Raw genomic sequence first — 20205 nt, forward strand, 5'->3', positions numbered from 1 at the left:
GAGAAGAGGTCACAGCCCTCAAGCGAGAGCTTGCGGATAGAGTAAGCAGTGGACTGGAAGAAGGGGAATTCCAGCCCTCGGTGATAGAGGAGATCAAGGTCATTAAGGAGCAGGTACAGATGATCACAGAGGAGGAGAAGCAGAAGGTGGTAAAGACGTCTTCGTGGATGGATGTGATCACGAAGACGCAGAAGAAGGCGGATGAGGCCGAGAAATGGATAGAAGTCGCTAAGAAAGGGAAAGGGAAAGAAACCACATCCGTTCCCACTCCTACAATCATCAACATGACTCTAGAAGAAGAGCAGCAAAGGAAAACTAGAGCCTTGAATGTAAGAGTAACCGGTCTAAAAGACCGAGATGATGTGGCAGGGGAAGTCGAAGAACTTCTCCGTATGATGGGTAGTGAGGTTACTCATACAAAGGCATGGAGGGTAGGGAAGAAGACACAAGGCAATGGGGAGACTTCAAAAGAGAGAGCTTTAATCATCCGTTTCCCATCCATGGAGGCAAAGAAGGACTTCTTGAAGAAGCTCCCTACACTAAAGAAAACGGGCATATTCCTTGGAGATGACCTCACTCTCACACAGCTTGTGCATATGAGAGAGGTAATGCCAGAGATTCAAGCGGCAAGGGAGAAGGGAAAGACCGCCTTCTACAGAGATGGCCGGGTGGTGATTGTAGAGCGGCGCTCCACATGACGGTGCGAGACCTATGGAACCACACTCAAAATTGCCACCCGGAATTGTAATGGATCTATGCGCCTTGATGTGGGTGCTTTTGAGGATAGTTTTACGGAAAGAGACATCGTCTTCTACTCTGAGACACATCAGGCCCCGGGGCAATCTATGCCTCACATTAGTGGATATAGATGGGAGACAGCTTGTAGACAGGAGACACGATCAGAGCACAGAGGGCGGGGCTCAGGAGGAGTGGCAGTGTTATTCAGGGAGGAGTTGCAGCCATTGATACATATAGCCCGCAGGGATGAGCAAGCTAGGTACGTGTGGGTGAGATTGAGAGCAGAGACAGGCAGATATCTCTACATTGCTATTTGCTACTTTCCCCCGAGTACGTCAGTTTATGCACCACCCAGAGGACAGTCCCCCTTCTCTATTTTGGATGATGACATATGGGAGTTCTCTAGAGATGGTGACATCATCATTCTAGGGGATTTCAATGCTAGGACTGCCCATCATCAGACAGTATTTTATGATACTTCAGAGGAGATGCTAAGAGAGTTGGATGTTGCAGAGACGAGCCTATCCAGATTATCACAGGATGGAGAACACACTGAGTATCGAGGATACTTGATAGACATGGGGACTGCACATGGATTGGCCATCTTGAATGGCCTACAGAGATTTCCCGTTGCGGGGGGTTTTACATGCTTTCCACACAGACATGGAGCCAGCACCGTGGATTATGTCATGGCACAGCCGAGCCTCATCTCTAGTATCCAAGATCTCACGGTTGGACCCAGACTTGTTGGTGTGGCAGTAGACCATGCTCTTGTGTCGTTGACCATCTCTTTTCAGTTTAGTGTAGCACACAGGCTACGGGCAGCAGTCCCTACTCGCTACACCTTCACACGGGAGACGGACTCTATATACATAGATGGGATCTATAGACGCATGTGCGCAGAGGAGCCAGGGCGACCTCTGGAGGAGCTTACTACTATACTGACACACTCCATGATGCAGCAGCAGAGGCATACCCACATACCCAGCCTGAGCAGAGACGCCGTTCAGGGAGCATGCCCCAGAACAGTTGGTATGATGAGGAATGCCGGGACACTAGAGCTAGACTTCAAAGGGAGGTGCTTTTAGGGGACATCACTCACAGACAGTCACAGATTGACTTCCGACGCCTAGTGCGGCGGCAGAAGAGGACATTTTTGGCTCGCCTAGAGCAGGATCTATACCAGCTATTCTTGAGTCAGGACTCACGTGAGGCATGGCGGCTCTTTCATGAGCACTCCCCCCCACCTGCCATCACTTCTACAAAGACCTGGGGCCAGTATGCATCATCTCTATACACAGTTCCTGAGCAGCCCCCCCTTCTCGACCCCCCCGATCCATGCCCACACACATATGCTTTTTTCACCGCTGAGATGGTGAGGAAGGCCATTGACAGGATGAGGACTGGGAGAGCATATGATCATGATGGCTTAGTGACTGAGCATTTCACGCATGCCAGAGATTTACTAGCAGAGCTTCTAGCAGTTATGTTTAACAGTGCCATGTGTGAGGGCTTGCCTGATACTTGGAGCCTATCTACTATTGTACCTATCTTCAAGTCGGGAGACCCTATGGAGCCTGGGAATTATCGCATTATCATGATTGGACACACATTGGCACAGTTGTACGCATCTATTCTTGAGCAGCAGCTGAGTAGATGGGCAGAGAGGGAGGGGATACGCGCAGCAGGGCAGGCAGGTTTCAGGAGGGGTTTTTCTACACTTGACCATATCTTGACACTCAGAGCCATCATTGAGGAGGGCAGATCGCGTGGGAGACGGATCTATTGTAGCTTTGTGGATTTCCGCAAAGCATTTGACACAGTGCCCAGAGCTAGATTGATGCGCAGATTACAACAGATGGGAGTACCCACAGAGCTCATTTGGGGGGTCATGGCATTATACAGGTCAGTAGTAGGGCATGTACGCACCCCAGAGGGTCTATCCACACCGGTTTACTCCACTATTGGGGTGAAGCACGGCTACCCGCTCTCTCCTACTCTATTTGGTATGTATGTGGATGAGGTTTCTGACTACATTGAGAGAGATGGTGATAGAGGTGCACAGCTGGCAGGGACATGGATTCCACTTGTTATATGCTGATGATATTGTGTTGATCTCCGACTCTCCGGAGGGGATGCAACGTCACTTGGATGCTCTGCATCGGTTTGCCCAGGAAAGTGGTTTGTCCGTCAACCTTGGTAAAACCAAGGTCATGGTATTTAATACCACCCCACAGTGGGTCAGGAGGTCAGCGCCAACATTCACATACGGCCACGAGAAGGTGGAGTATACAGATGCTTACACTTACCTTGGAGTGGTTTTTAGTGGGCTAGCATTTTCATTGAGGGCAGCAGAGACTAGATTGACCAGAGCCCATGCAGCATTGGGTAGATTGGAAAGGATGTGTTCACAGGTTCAGTTTCAGGAGCGTCGGATGAAGCTCTGGCTCTTTGACACTTTGGTGGCTTCTGCATTGCTTTATGGAGCTGAGATTTGGGGACCTTCACTGGATCATCACGGGAGGACAGGCCGCAGTGATGGATGGGGGAACATGGAGAAGCCTCTGGTCTCTATGATCTCGCGGCTCATTAGAGCCAAAGCCTCAGTACCACGTACTATTGTACGAGCAGAGCTAGCTGCCCTGCCACTAGTGGTTGAGACGCTCACCAGATTTGTCTCCTTCATTCACCGCATGTGGGAACTTCCTAGAGACAGATATGCACGCCTTGCACTTGAGTCCTCTCGACAGTTAGCCATGCAGGGAGATACAGCATGCTGGTATGGGGAGATGGCATCATGGTTTCAGGCGCATGGGTTCAGCATAGACAGATTGCCTCCCTTCCAGTACTCACTAGATGCGCCGTCTCTGACTCTTACACAGTCCGAGATCACCAGGCTCATTCGCCAAGACTTGACTCAGCTAGACACGAAGAGGACATGGATACAGCCGGCACAGGAGCTGGGCACGAAGATGGCTTTCTACAGAGAGCATCTCCTCCAGCTTACGGAGGATGGTTTTGTGACGAGGCCCAGATACATGGACACCCACTTGTCTCATGGGATACGATGTGCTATTGGCCAGATACGCACATCGTCACACCAGCTGCGGATTGAGACTGGGAGATACAGAGGAGTACCAGCAGAGGCCAGGACATGCCCCCTGTGTGACATCGAGCCTGAGACAGAGTTGCACTACACATGCCACTGCCCCGTCTACTACGAGATACGAGGCCGCTTCCATTGCTTGTTCAAAGAGGGCTTTGGACCATTCTCTAGAGTCATGCAGTACGAGGATCCGAGATGCCTGGGTTTGTTTTTGCTCGAGCTGCGCAGACACAGAGAGAGCCTCATGAGAGGAGAGGCCAGCCAGTCTCAGAGACAGATCACAGACTTCTTTAGAGCTGCCACTGGACACCCAGAGGAGTTACCACCGCAGTAGAGCTCGTCGCCTCACACCAGAGGCACACTGATCGACCGAGCGACCGAGCTGGGGAGATCCAGACGCCCACGACTCAGGAGGACTACACAGCATCGACGGAGGTTGCATCAGAGGATTCGGATCACTTTGGCTCGACATGCACGATGCCCGATCAGACTACTGACCATGGAGGAGATTGATGAGATCCGCCAGCGACCGATGCTGGATCTCCTGTGATCTAGCTATCCCGGCTAGCTGTTTAGCTGCTTAGTTCACACCTAGCAGTTCAGGATTCCATAGTATTTCATTTTGTCATTTTGTCATCTTGTTACTCTGACTTTGTATCAGATCCACCACATTGTAACTTTCTGGTCTCATAGGTCACTTTGGCCTTTTGAAGACGTTAATATAACATTTCATTTCATTTCTCTCTCTCTCTCTCTCTCTCTCTCTCTCTCTCTCTCTCTCTCTCTCTCTCTCTCTCTCTCTCTCTCTCTCTCTCTCTCTCTCTCTCTCTCTCTCTCTCTCTCTCTCTCTCTCTCTCTCTCTCTCTCTCTCGTTTTTTGACATCGATCTCTCTTCCTCTTTCTAGCACTCCCATTCCCCTCCGCTAGGACACCCTACACGGGCTGTCTGCTTGTAGGTCATTGCCGTGCCCGTTCGGTGGGCGGTACACGTTAGGAGGTTGTCTACAAGGAGATCTATCACGATAGATCCGAGATCCGATGGCTGCCCGGTCTCGAGAGGAGGTTTGCTCGCGGTTGCAAACAAGATCACCACCCGGTTCACCCTTTTCTGCTGCACCTTTGACACATTGATGGCTAGGCAAGGCCACAGAATAGCCCTCACTGTCTTAATCCTGCCCTTGGGAAATCTCGGGACTGGGAGCACTATCCAGAAGCAAAACACTTAACCAACACAGCCCCTAGATCTACCCCAGCCCTAGCCTAGGCACTTAATGCAGCCTTGACTTTAGTGTTTGACCAAACAGGAGGTGAAACCTTATTGCCAATATCACGCATAGCATGGACAATAGATACAGCATCCCTACGCACGTCATCCGTCCCCAACAGTAGGTGCAGTGTGTATAGAGATTAAAAGCTTACTTTAAGAAACCACGAACGAAGTTTCTATCACACTTCAGAAGTGACAGGCATGTTTAGCTTTAATTTTCGTGCAAGCAACCTGAAATGAAACAACACAAATTATACAACCTGAAATAAATTTCCCAAGGAGAATCTTCATTGTTCAGGACCATGTCGAATAGGGTCTCAATTCCTCCAAACCATTAAGATAGTTGTAAACTAGCAACTCCTATTTAATGCCTTACAGACAAATCAACGATCCCTACCGCTACTAAGTGATGACATTCTCATTGCAACAGCAAGCAAGGTAGAAATGTACGCATTAAGCCAACAGTGGCCGCTGTCACGCCTCCAGCTGCCGCAACATTGAGATAGTCACGTGTGTTGCGTCTAAGTGCCATATACTGTTCAGTGGCACAATATAAACCGGTAAATACTCCAAGTTTAGCACCCCCCATGACAGTCCCTCGAGCTACCCTTAAAACCTTCTCCTCCATTATTGCTCTTAGAAGATTGCGTCGTTGTAAGGGACTGACCTCTGAAGCCTGATGAGCTAAAAGAGCTTCTTCTTTATCCTGTGCAACAATAAAACAGTACCAATTTTATATAGACAACAATGCATCTGTATCATAGAATTGAAAGCAAAAGGGAGACTGTTCTCCACAGCTTTCATGGCATTCTCGATATGTAGTAAATCACTTTAAAAAGTGTGCCATGAAAACATGAATGAATTTTCCACTTACAGAGAAGGTCATAGCCTCCTTAGTGCCTCCATAGAGCATACCAGCAATCACTCCAAATGTAGTCTTCACGCCCCAGTCCTCTACAACTGCTTTAGGGACCAAAGGGGCCTGCGTACCATGACCCATTATCAGAGAAAAACTGTCCAAGCAAGTTAGAAGGACATTCAGTCTCACCTTCTTGGTTGATGCATCGTCCTCCGATGCAGCCATCTTGAGTTTTCCTCTGCTCTATTACTCCAATGGCGCCATGCAGTTCGCCAACAAGGGTGGCGATGCTCGCTGGAATTGCAGACCGTGTGGCCAAAGTCCACGGTTCCCGTGTTCCATAAAACTGGGGCTTAGTGTATTTTTGGCCTGCCATACAGCAGCCATATGGTTTGGTCCAATTATTGGACCAAGCACGATTTATTGGCTATCTTTGTGGACTGATCTACTTGGGCAGAGTGATGGGTGCAGAATCTTCTCATTTCGGAAAAGCGATCTCGTGGTGGATGTAAAGTCATTTATAGGGTAGCCCAATTCTCGTTTCCAAAAAGCAATCTCGTGGTAGATGTTTATGCAGGGTGGATGTAAAGTCATTTGTAGGTTAGCCCAATGACATCAAAGCATAGTCATCATTAAGAGTGGCCGACACTGGCAAATCACCACAACTCATCATCAACATTGATAGCGGTAGTAACCAGCAACACCAGAGAATGCTTCGGTTCCAAATCAACATAGGTTCCATGCAACCATCTTGGCCCGCACTCTGAACCTACTTGCCGCCTATCGCATGCCATAGCAGCCACCGTTATCACTCCCAAACACACGTTGCCCTCCATTTTGTAGCTCCTCACCCACTAGCCCACTTTTTTTGAGCGGCCAAGAATTCCCCAACCCACCATGCAGTGGCCAGCCAACTCTCTCTCTCTCTCTCTCTCTCTCTCTCTCTCTCTCTCTCTCTCTCTCTCTCTCTCTCTCTCTCTCTCTCTCTCTCTCTCTCTCTCTCTCTCTGTGTGTGTGTGTGTGACTTTCTGATAAAGACTGCTATGCATGTGGTTCTCAAATAAATAAAAGGCGCGCACACACACACACATAAATCCCCCTCGCCATTCGAATTTAACTCTCTCCTTTTCTCTCCCTGTTTATCGTTTGCAACTAGCTGCAACCAGCACCATCACTCTTTTTCCCTCCCTCTCTAACTACCTCGCATGCAACATTTATCAACTTTTCTCTCCCTCCCCCCCCCCCCCTCTCTCTCTCTCTCTCTCTCTCTCTCTCTCTCTCTCTCTCTCTCTCTCTCTCTCTCTCTCTCTCTCTCTCTAATCGTCGTCCATTCTTATCTATCATGTTGGCTAGCGAGCAGACATTCCCAAGCAAAGAAAAAACCGAGTGACTTTCTCTTAAACATTGAGCTTTAATATTAGCAGCATCTTATGTGGCATTCTATCAATATTGCAGCCACAATTAAAATATGTTTATGAGTTTTCTAAGCTTTTTACACATTACACGATAGACTGTAAGTATAGCAAAACAAGGCCAAAATAAAGGTTTGGACGAGGGTTGGGATTGTTCAAAGCTATGGCGTCCTTTTTTCTTTGTATGCTTTCATGGAGGAGACACGGGCACATTACATTTCATATTTTTTTGTCTTTTTCTCATTGGGAGTCGCAAAGCGAGAGATAGATGCAGAGAGTGTTGGCACGGTAGAGATAAAAAAAGTCCAAAAACTATAAAAAAAAGGCTCTTGAAACAGTCCGCGCCGACGCAGATTGTTTTAGAAGGGTTTTTTTTTAATTTGAGAGGGAGAGGGAGAGAGAGAGAGAGAGAGAGAGAGAGAGAGAGAGAGAGAGAGAGAGAGAGAGAGAGAGAGAGAGAGACTTTCAGCTACAATCGATTGCGACTTGTGCTATGGGGTGGTTCACTGCCTGGCAGCTTAAAAGAGACACCTCAGAGCATGTCGTCTACTAAGAGCATGTGTTGTGGGGTGGTTCACTGGCTGGCAGTTTAAAAGAGACACCTCAGAGCATGTCGTCTACTAAGCTAGGCGAGAATGGGAATAAAGACGGAATGGTGGCAAAGATGGCAGACGTCGCTGTTCTCTCTGGAATTTCATGGAGCGTCTACAAGGTGGTGAAGCCACTTCTCCACGAACCCAAGTATACCATCTAGGTACATCATCATCGAGAGGGGACACTCTCTCTCTTGTTGTTTCAGTGCATGTGTAAGGACATGGGTCCTATGGGCAAGGCCACCGGCACGGCCGGACAATGTGTACGCTAGGGGGAGGCTATAAGATAGCATGGTTGGGTGGAGACTAGCACACGCATTACCACCGCCCTTTCACTAGTATCCGAGCTATTTTTGGGAGGAGGCGAAAAGCGGGTTGCATGTGTGGCACACTGCTTTTCTCCCATGTTCCACAGATAGTGACGTCTCCGTTGTGCAACAAAAATAAGACAGTCTTTCCTATGCGAAGCGCGTGCAAACAAACAACGCCAATTGACGCCCCACATACGCCATCCACAGTGCACGACCAAGGCGTGCGAATAAGGCAAACTCGATGGCTCTGAAGGCTTTCGAAGGCTTTTGTTGGCTGCGCTCATAGGAAGGCCCGCTTAACCCTTGCATGAAGGAGGGTTGAACCCACCCATGAGGGTAAGAGGCCAACACTTTACAATCAAGCTATTGACCCTTGTTGTGTATAACAAGGAAAGATAGCCATACTTGTGTTGAAAGGAAAACTAGAAGGAAAGGGAAAGCTTCAAACTTCAAGGAAGTAGTTTCACCCTTCCTTTTCACTTGTTGGAGGAAGGCAAGTTTTCCTGCAAAAATTCTTTATTCCTCAAGGAGGTAGCTTCAAAGTGAGCAGAAGCCTTCACAAAAACGACGAGTTTTTTTGAAGAGGCAACAAAGGTGTTCTTGCGAGGAACGACACGTGAAGCACTACGATTCCCGCAAGGCAAAGTTCGCATGCAATGCAAATCGTGGAGCATATAAAACACAAAGACTTCAATTTCACAAGGTACAAGTTGACATTTTTTCTCTCTTTGCATTAGTGTGTGTTTACCATGGCCAGTGAGGATATCCCACCTACACACACTTTTGATTTTGAGCGCGTAGATCAAAATCAGGGCACCATGGGTGCTGCTGACACTCATATGCATGATGATGATGATCTAGGAGATCATGGGCTTGTAGATATGGCTTCTTTCAAGACTTTGGAACATCGCCAAAGCGTACTTGAAAGCAACCTCTCTGCACTCAATGCAAATGTTACCAATCTTACGGAGTTACTTGTGAAATTTATGAATTCACAGACGACTCAAGGAGCTACAAGTGGCACAGTTCAAGGGAACCAAGCTGGCACGACTCAAGGAGTCCAAGAGATAAGTGTTGCAGAAGATGCAGAAGGTAGCAATGCATTACTTAAGAATATCACCATTCCTGAGTTTCACGGGGAAGAGCGTGATTGCAACAAGGATGCGGTCAATACGTTCTTACACAAATGGAGTGATATTCATAGATTGAGACACACCCCGGATATAAAGACAGCTGTGGAAACAAGTCTATCTCTTAAAGGAAAGGCCTATAAGTGGTGGATGACATTTCCAATAGATGCTCGTCCTCCGTCTTGGGCTGCGTTTCAAGCTTCTTTCTCCAAAGAGTTTTTGGACTACAATGAAAAAGATAAGAATTGGTTAGTATGGGATCCATGCCTCATGTCTGGCCTCTCTCTCACACAGTACCTTTCAAAGTATCGAAAAATCATATTAAAACTAGAAGGTCTAGATAAATTCCAAAAGATACGGGGTTTTAATAGGGGTCTTGACAAAGACTATCGTCTTCATGTCAAGACCCAACATCCAAAAACTTGGGAAGAAGCCATCAGTCATGCCCAAAGATATGATGATAACCAAGAGAGAAAAGGAAATGTTCCCTACTCTAAGAATACTTTTGCTGAGAGCAATGTGGCTAAGAGCCAATGGCGAGGTGGATCTCCCACACGTTCCAAGAGGAATAAGAGACAATCTACCTCTCCACGCCCATAAGAGGCTAAGAAGCCTAAGCAATCACGAGATACTCCATGTGGGTCTCTCAGCACTGCTGATTTTGAGCGTGCAAAGAAACACAATTTGTGTTTTAAATGTCTTTCGGATCAACATAACAAGAAAGATTGTCCTCTTTTGCAAGACAAAGAAAAAGCCATGCACACGTTCAGCACCTCAGATTAGATTCAGCTCCTAAATATTGTGCTGTAGAGATATTTCATATGGAAGAAAAGCACAAGTGATGTGTGCTCGCTTCAATGTGGCAGCCCACCTTTGGCCCCCAAGATTTGATTTGCATGCATGGCACTATTAACGGACAATGTGTTCATATTTTAGTGGATGATGGTGCAACTCATAACTTCTTGAACTATAAGCTAGTCAGAAAGTTGGAGCTTACACAGACTCCCCGGTCTCACAAGTATGTGGTGGAGCAGATGTCTGGGAATGATAAAGCAGTATGGGACACGGTAGTTCAAGGGGTTGAGCTTATTGTTCAAGATCATATGATGACCCTTGACTTCCAAGTTATGAACATGGACCGTGCTGATGTAGTTTTAGGACGGGAGTGGCTGCATGGTTTAGGAAACACATTGCACACTAGTTAGAACACAACTCCTTATCCTTTATGGCCAATGGTAAACATGTGTTTTTGCTTGGTGAGAAAAATATACCATCTGCACCTCTTATAAGTACAACCGAGCTTTCTATTTTGCAGAAAGCAGAATTAATAGATGAAGTCTTTTTGTGTTACTGCTTGTCTCCAAGTCTTTTGAATTCTCAAGAGCAAAGTGCGGTGAATTCTAGTAATGGTATGCAAAGTGCAATGAATTCTATTGATAAACGAAGTGTTAACAAATCTAACGAGTAAAGTGCTCTCAATTTTAATTCTATAGAGCAACGTGCAACTGTTGTAAAACAAACATTACAGGAATTACAAGATTCTCCATCCCAGCATAACTCTGGTTTACTTTCTCCGTTTGCACGACAAAAGCTAACTCACTTACTGACGGAGTATAGTGATGTGTTCTCAAGTGATTACCACCGGGTTTACCCCCTACACATGATGTGCAGCATGGCATAGATGTCTTGCCAGGCACTAAACGGGTGAGTAAACCACCTTATCGTATGAGTGCTAAAGAAGCCAAGGAGGTTGAGAGTCAGTTGGCTGACTACCTCACTCGTGGTTTCATTAGACCTAGCACTTCGCCTTGGGCATCACCAACTTTATTGGTAAAAAAAGTGCTACAAATGGAAGACATGACGTCCCTGCAGAATACATAAAATAACACGCTACCGACAATAAAATGATATATCTACATACCTGACGCATCCACGAGCACATGATCGACGATATACGCAAGCAGAGAGAGTAGCGAGTAGAGAAAGGAAGAGAACATGCGCAGGCGCACCTCCTAGAGCGGAGTGCTACGCCTGGCACGGTGAGAGAGAAGAGAAGAGAGGAGAGAAGAATGAGACGGACACTGGGTGCAATCTCCCCCCGTGCAAGAGTGAGCATTTCCCTCTTACACGTATTTATTTATAGATTTCTTGAATGCCCAAAAATGAGTACAAATTGGTCGGCCGGTCATAAATGGCCAAAGCTCATAAAGAGCACTTGAATAATCAAATATACATAAAATATAATATCCTTCTCCATAATCCATTATCTACTAATGCTTTTGCCACCTGTCAATTTCAATAAATGGATAAATATCAATTCCATAACATACCTCTCCGTTGAAAAGCAACTGTCCTCAGTTGCGAAGATAAAAATCTACAAACAATACTTGTCAAAAACAATGATTAGAAATCTGTATCAAATAGTAAAAAATCCATAAAAGTAGACAACATTGCTTATACCTGCCGTCATCCACATACTACCTATTCTAGTGTCCCATACCACTAGAATAAGCAGTATATGTCATACTCTGATGAATCAGGATATCATTGGTCACACTCATCATCAATCTCATAATGTCAAGTCTCATCACATAAACATTGCCGTAATAATCACTAGATACCAAATCCCAATCCAATTCCAATTCCACAATATAAGTCTAAATCCAAATCACTTTCATTATGTACCCGGGTAACAAAATCATACCAGTTACAGTGGTGGCCAGCCACTGCAGCATGATTTTGTGATTGGTGTTGCCTCAACCGGCGAGTCTACACCAAGAAGTCGTGCTGCCTAAATCGGCGAATCTGCATTTAGTATTGTTAAAATTTGTGAATCTACAGTTTGTTGGTTGTGCTGCCTAAATCGGCGAATCTGCACTAGATGAGCATTGACACACTGCCTAAATCGGAAAATCTGTGTGCACGTGACCAATGGACGAGACAAGACATAAAGAAAAAAAACGAAACAAAACATTTACTAACTGGTGGTGCCAAATTGAAGTATGCTGCGGTCCCATAGTGCTGCACAAAACTGTTTCTCAATCTCCATATTAGATCTTGTGTGTAGTTGTATATCAGCTTGATGATAAAGTTGCTCAATTTAAATTTACATTCAGGGGAAGCAGCAAGCGACAATGTGAGGGTGGGTAATTTCACATACCGTGATAAAGAAAAGATCTTATTCCTTGGAAAAAAATTATCCATTTGGATTATGCTGGTTGCAAACTACTAAATGTGTGCTGGGGGTGGTTCGAAGAAAGGACTTGGAGTTAAATTGTCAAATGCAAAACAAGTAGTTAAAAAGGAAGGTCAGTAGAAAAATAATCAGTTGGTTAATGTTAATGAAGATAGACAATTGGATTATCTAATAACAATTGGATCGCTTCAAGAACGCGTTATATACATGTTGAAAACAATCACAATTATTTGCCAGTCTCAATATACATTAATAGTGTGTAATCAAGAAAACTTCTATGTCACTAATGAAAACATACAAGTGAGATATTGATCTGGCCATATCTAGGTGTTAGTCGTGCTTAGTAAGTGGAGGAACTGTGTTTGTCAAGGAGAAAAGATAAATAGAGTAGTGGGACTGTGAATATTGCCTTGTGAGAGTCAAGAATGTGAAGTGACTTGTTGGTGGATCCCAATAGGATAGAAGAAGAGACTCGACATGGAGAGGAGAAAGTTGTACAACGGACGTCAAAAGCCCCCTATACTAGAGGTATATTGATCAATAGAGTCATTATGCTTGGGAGCATAAGACGCCGATGTCTATGAGGGCCACCCCATCAGTGATGGAGGCTCGAACAGAGGATGTGGACTATTTTAGCAAGGCATGGGAGACATCCAATATGACTATATTAATGTGGAGTCAATGGTCTTCAATGACCGATGCAATACATCCCGGGATAGTGCCCGATGCAAGCCAGTCACATAAGACACTGATGTTCAGTGTAGCCGTTATGTTATTGCCTTTGATTTCGTACCCAGACATGGTAGGAGATCCAACAAGATTGTAGCACATTGATCTCAAAGGTCATTTGGGCCTTTGGAAGACGATTAATATAACCAACTTACCATACGTGGTTAATTTAGCAGCATTGGAACAATCTTAGGAGACCTTAAGAAATCACCGAATGAGTGGAGAATCATGTGGGATAACGTCAAAGGTGAAGGATGGTCTGCAAATATATATCTATATGTATTATAAAAAAGAAATTCACAATGATGCAGCAATCGAGAACGCTATCTCAGCTCAGCACAGGAATTGCTGAGATGGACCAAGACCGACGATGGTGACTGGGATTGTACATGATGGTGCGATAATAATTAAAAAAAACAGTCGACGATGGAAAATTTGAACCGCCCTACAAATTTAGTGTGTATTCTTTGTGTTTTGCGATTCTTAGAGTTGAACTTCCCATATGTCCCTTTTGTCAAGCTTCCAAGTTGTGGCTCGTCGACGACACGCCCACTAAAAACTCCCGGAGTCTCGTTCATCGTGCATGCAAGCTGGGCAGATTTTAATATTGGAGTGCATTGTACAAGCATTACTGTGAGGCCAGCTCTGAACATTGAGAAATACTAAACACTTGAGAAAGGAGAACTAGGTTGCGAGCTTGGGCTCCACCTGCAAACCGGCAACAAACCAGGTCCGTGGCGAAGTGTTGCAAGCTTTTCCCATGATTCTTCTATGGTAGCCCCACAGTGGGAGACGCGGAGGGAGAGAGAGAGAGACTGGGTGGAGCTCACAATTCAAGGAACTCACAAGGTCGTCAAAGATAGCACAAATATGCCGCTTTTGATTCCTATTCTTCCGAGTTAACCCTGTTTTCCCATTGTCGCTTTCATGTCTACTGTGACCTCAGATGCCAAAGGATTCTGCACACGCACTTTTCTTCGGTTTCTGTGTTGACAGTTTCTCTGCATGTACTCCAAATGCAGGGCTGCAGTAAAGCTTAAGGTATTTCTCCGTGTAGGTTACCTCGAAAAGTGTGTCTCCGGCTGATGGTCTCCATCCGTGCATGAGCTGTTGTCTCTTACCCAGCATTTGCTACTCCAAATATTATATACAGTAAAATAAAATAAAAATGGCAGTCAACAGTGTCTGCATGGTTTGAGCGCGGAGTAGTGGGTGCTCGCTGCTGCTGCAGCTCCTAATACCAACCCCTGGTAGCAATGGGAGCATTGTAAACTGGGTTGAAGACGTGTGCTGCACCCTTGCATGGCCACCAAAATGATGGTGGGTGCGACTGCGAGTGAGTGTGACTGCGACTCCAAAGGTTGGTGGGGTAGGCACGGCTGTAGAGGGCCATCTGTGATCGTGCAAAAAAGAGAGAGAGAGAGAGAGAGAGAGAGAGAGAGAGAGAGAGAGAGAGAGAGAGAGAGAGAGAGAGAGAGAGAGAGAGAGAGAGAGAGAGAGAGAGAGAGAGAGAGAGAGAGAGAGAGCTGTTCGTTGGAGAGTGTGCATGCAACTGAACTTGTGGGTGTGGAGCTAGTAGTTGAAGCCAGAGAGTGTGGTGGAGTCCTGGTAAGAAACAGAGAGAGAGAACTAGGCTATGTGTGGGTGTGCCGCCATTCGGCCAGAGAGAGAGAGAGAGAGAGAGAGAGAGAGAGAGAGAGAGAGAGAGAGAGAGAGAGAGAGAGAGAGAGAGAGAGAGAGAGAGAGAGAGAGAGAGAGAGAGAGAGAGAGAGAGAGAGTCGACGAGGACTGCCAGAAGTTGCATGCGGTCTAGCCGGGCTGGTAGTGTGCATGGTAAGGCACACATCTGCACCATCAGTTGAGAAAGAGAGAGAACGGTGTATGGTTACGAGTTGGCGCCGCCATGCAAGAAGAAGAGAGAGGTACTAATTAGAGGGCACCTGAGAGATAAAGAGAAATTGGTTGGCACTAGTTGGGCCGCTGCAAAGCAGTGGCAGAGAGCGGAGAATGCGTGCATCTAGGTTAGTGGTAGGTGAACGAGAGAGAGAGAGAGAGAGAGAGAGAGAGAGAGAGAGAGAGAGAGAGAGAGAGAGAGAGAGAGAGAGAGAGAGAGAGAGAGAGAGAGAGAGAGAGAGAGAGAGAGAGAGAGAAAGAGAATTTTATCTACCCGTAGTTGCATGAGGAGGGTGAGGAGAGTTGGCTGGTTGCCCGTAGTTGCATGCAACGCAGTGGTTGAAGTGCAGACAAGTGGTGGATAATAGATGGCAGCAAAAAGGGGTGGTTATTGAGAATTAGCGACCAAGGTTTGCGCAATATGTGTGTGTGTGTGTGTGATGTCAATATTCAGCCCACAGAAAGGAGAAGAGAGACTGCTGCTGTAGTTTTTTTTAATTTTATGAATGAGAGCTTGTAATTATGGGAGCTAGAACTCCCACACAAATTTTGCGTTGCAGTACATCACCCTCTGACCATGATCGATTCAGGGGGCCTTCTCTACCACACTGCACATGGTACCCACCTAATGGCCACTGTTTGGCTTGCTGACAACAGCGTCTAGTGCAATTGGTGTCGATGTTTGTGACCATTTGGGTGGCTGACAATGGTGTCTGCAGGTGGTGTTTTCGTTGCGCCCATGGTCTCTTTCCTCTTCAAACTTGGACATCCTTTTGAAGGTTTGCGTAGGTTATCCCTATCCGAGTAAAATTCCCTTCCATCTCTTTTCTTTATCACCATCCTCAAACGCTTCACGTCTATTCCCCTTTCCTTGTCCGATCCCTAATCATGACTATCTACATCTACTAAGTCTACGTATTGTCTTCTTTCCTCTTCTTTAATACTTAATAAACATAAATACTATGGTCTATAATTAGTTTAAATCATGGCATGGAAATCATTATTATAAGCACTTTCTTTTTCCAGGTTCGATTATCATAATTACAAAAATTTCTCCACATAAAGAGAAGAAAGGAGAGTTTAATCAACTAAAAAGACATTGGATATCTCACACAAATATGCAATTTTTCTTAATCAATTAAAAGTATTTGCAGATAGAGAGAAAAAGAAAAAAATCACTTAGCTTTGATCGACATATCCAAGATCTGTAGCCATAAGAGCATAGCAAAGCTCTGATACCACTGCTACATTCGAAAGCCTGGCTGCCCTGCAAAACACCCGAAATAGCATACTACAAACCATAGAACAGACTAATCGACATACCTGGCAACCACATAGACGCATAATCGCGATATACACGAACAGACAGAGATAGAGTGCGAGAGAGAGAAAGAGAACATGCGCAGGTGCACCTCCTAGAGCGGAGTGCTACGCCTGGCACGGCGAGAGAGAAGAGAAGAGAGGAGGGAAGAATGAGACAGACACTGGGTGCAATCTCCCCCGTGCAAGAGTGAGCATTTCCCTATTGCACGTATTTATTTATAAATTTTTTGAATGCCCAAAAATGAGACAAACTGGCCGGCCGGTCTTAAATGGACAAAGCTCATAAAGAGCACTTGAATAATCAAATATACATAAAAAATAATATCCTTCTGCATAATCCATTATCTGCTAATGCTTTTGCCACCTGTCAGCTGCAATAAATGGATAAATATCAATTCGATAACAAAAAGGAAGATGGTACTATGCGCATGTGCGTAGATTATTACGGATTAAATGCGATAACCATCAAGAACAAGTATCCTCTGCCTCAAGTGGATGAGTTGTTTGATCAACTCCACGGGGCAAGATACTATACAAAAGTAGATCTTCGTTCAGGATACCACCAAGTGCGTATCCTACTGCAAGATATCTCCAAAACTGCCTTTAGAACATGGTTCGGGCATTTTGAATTTTTGGTTATGCCTTTTGGTCTAACCAATGCTCTAGCTACATTTATGACACTCATGGATAGTGTCTTACGTCCCTATCTTGGAAAATTTGTTGTGGTTTTCTTTGATGACATTCTCATTTACAGTAAAAGTGAAGATGAACACATAGAACACTTACGATTAGTGTTCAAACAGCTACGAGCTCACGCGCTGTATGCTAAGCAAAGCAAGTGCAATTTCTTTAAAACAGAGGTACATTACTTCGGTCATGTGATCTCTTATTCTGGCATCAAGATGGACACTGACAAGGTCACTGCCATTCTTCGATGGCTACATCCCAACACGGTTGAGGAGCTTCAAATATTTTTAGGCATGGCTAGATTTTATCGACAATATATCCATGATTATGCCAAAAAATTTGTTCCTATGACGGATCAACTTAAAGCAAAAGGTAAGACCTTTTCTTGGGAAGAAGCCCAAAAACGCAGTTTTGAACAGCTCAAGGTAGCTATAGCCACTGCTCCCATCCTAGTGATCGTCAACCCACTTAAGCCATTTGTGGTAGAGACTGATGCAAGTGATAAAGCAATTGGTGCGGTACTTCTCCAGGAGGGAAGACCTATAGCCTTTGAAAGTAAAAAGTTAGATAGAGCTCAACATTATTATTCTTTCTATAAGAGAGAGCTCTATGCCATAATTCACGCTTTACGAAAGTGGCTACACTATTTATATAGTGCCGAGTTTGAAGTAGTTTTTGACCATGAGAGTATCAAAAGTTTTACTACTCAAACGGACTTGAAGGGCCGTAAAGCTAGATGGACTGAAATACTTCAAGATTATGATTGTAAGCTATGATATGGCAAGGGGCGATATAATGTAGTAGCGAATGCACTAAATCGGATGCTTCATATTATTTCACTTGCTTTCACGGAAATAAAGAGTGAATTTTTAGAGTCATTACCTGGCAAGTGTGCACAAGATCAATCATATGCTAAAGTGTGGAGTGCGGTTTTAAAAGGGATCCCTCACACTCACATGTCTTTGAATAGCCAGATCAACATGTCTCTGCACGCGCAGATAGAAACTCCAACACACAGAGCTCCATCCCTACTCAGGAAGAGCTTAAGCGATGGAATAATTTTTTCATTGATTATGACTACTTACTCCACAAAGGTAGAGTGTGTGTGCCAAAGGACTTAGACACTAGGTGCCAAATCTTATTTGAGTGTCACGATAGTCCAAGTGTTGGTCATCCAGGTATTCATAAGACGTATGCCTTAGTTCGACGGCAATTTTATTGGCCGGGCTTACATCATGATGTTCAAGAGTACGTACTAAACTGCCAACAATGCCAAGTTAATAAGGCAGAGCGCCTCAAGGTAGGTGGCCTTTTACATCCTTTAGAGATTCCAGAAGGTAAGTGGGAGAGTATCTCTATGGATTTTGTAGTAGGACTACCTATTACAAATCATGGCCATGATGCCATTTGGGTAATTGTAGACCGTCTCACAAAGATGGGTCGATTCATTCCCACTAAGACTACGGTTAAGACACCAAAATTAGCACAACTATTTATAGAGCATATATATAAACTCTACGGTCTTCCAGCTAGTATCATTAGTGACAGAGATCGAAAGTTCGATAATCACTTCTGGAGAGCTGTGTTCCAAAAGTTGGAAAACTAAACTTAATCTAAGTACAACTGATGATCCAAAAACCGATGGTCAAACCAAAAGATTTAATCAAGTGCTAGAGGATATGCTACAAGTGTACGTTACCAAGAAGCAAACCAATTGGGAAGACTACTTACCTATATTGGAATTTGCTTATAATAGTTCAAAGCATGTGACTACAGGGTTTAGTCCATTTATGCTTTTATATGGATTTCAACCTAGATCACCTGTTACATTGGGGTTGGCTAAGGAGAAGATACAACAAGTGAAGGATTTTCTCCAAGACCATTTTGACATGCTTTGAGTTGCTCGACAGAATGTTAAGCAAGCTCAAGATTGTTATAAGAAGTACGCAGATGAGCATCGTCGTCTTGCTACTTTTGAAGAAGGAGACAAGGTTTTCCTCAAAGTTCTGGACCATTCAGAAAGTCTGAAGACGGGAAAAGTTGCTAAACTTTCACCACGCTATTGTGGACCATTTAGTTACCATTCTCAAACGTAAAGGTCAAGTGGCCTATAAGTTAGCTCTCCCAGAGCACTCACGAGTTCATCCTGTTTTTCATGGAACCAAAACAGCTAGGACATAATGACAATGTCATTGACACAGGTGTGTTAGTTGATTTTATCAAACCCGCCAAGCATTCCTCATGAGCCGGAAAAGATTCTGGATTCTCATGAGCTTCTCACCAGACATCATGCCAGACGGTAGGTGTTGGTAAAATGGCTAGATAGACCCGAAGAAGGTTCTACATGGGAGAATGTCTCTGCACTTAAGAAATGTTTTCCTACGTTCATTTTTTAGGACGAAAATGATTCTCCAAGGGGGGACTAATGTAAGGACATGGGTCCTACGGGCAAGGCCACCGGCACGGCCGGATAATGTGTATGCTAGGGGGAGGCAATAAGATAGCACGGCTAGGTGGAGACTAGCACACGCATTACCACCGCCCTTTCAACATGAAAGTTGGAAATGGATATATGATGATGAAGATATTTATGTGTGATGTTATGAGCATACCCTAATAAGGCTTTGAATATATATCTCTATCTCTCGTCTTGGTCTATGTACCTAGGTGCATCGGTCCATTCTTGTTAGGATGACCCGATAATAACAGTTAAGTAGTTGGTTTGTAAGCATTCAGGATACTTGTAAATACTTTAAACATAACACCACTCAAGAGATGCATTTTTAGAGAGAGAGAGAGAGAGAGAGAGAGAGTCGACATGGTGGCAACCTCCAAAACTTAAAAAAAAACCCTCGAATTGGCAGCAAGAAAAGCGCTTGGAAAAAATCATACATAGCTCTTGCTAATTATTTGAACGGAAATAACTGATGTGTAATGCATGACAATTCCATAGCCTTGAAC

The 20205-nt window shown here is 44.9% G+C and overlaps 1 protein-coding gene across 1 annotated transcript in view; it reads right to left on the reverse strand.

Moving 5' to 3' along the window:
- LOC147453292 (uncharacterized) overlaps positions 1 to 6356 on the reverse strand; it is a 113951-nt gene extending 107595 nt beyond the window's left edge. Inside the window, exons 1-3 of the mRNA XM_086518716.1 lie at positions 6160 to 6356; positions 5986 to 6093; positions 5562 to 5817 (exon numbers count right to left, since the gene is read on the reverse strand). Of these exons, the coding sequence (XP_086374842.1) occupies positions 5562 to 5817; positions 5986 to 6093; positions 6160 to 6195 (400 nt within the window). The 5' untranslated portion in view covers positions 6196 to 6356. The remainder of the gene's footprint in view (positions 1 to 5561; positions 5818 to 5985; positions 6094 to 6159) is intronic.
- Between the last annotated feature and the right edge of the window lie 13849 nt (positions 6357 to 20205).

The sequence above is a fragment of the Adiantum capillus-veneris genome, chromosome 8, assembly GCF_014529385.1.
Source record: "Adiantum capillus-veneris isolate H3 chromosome 8, ASM1452938v2, whole genome shotgun sequence".
NCBI lineage: Eukaryota > Viridiplantae > Streptophyta > Polypodiopsida > Polypodiales > Pteridaceae > Adiantum > Adiantum capillus-veneris.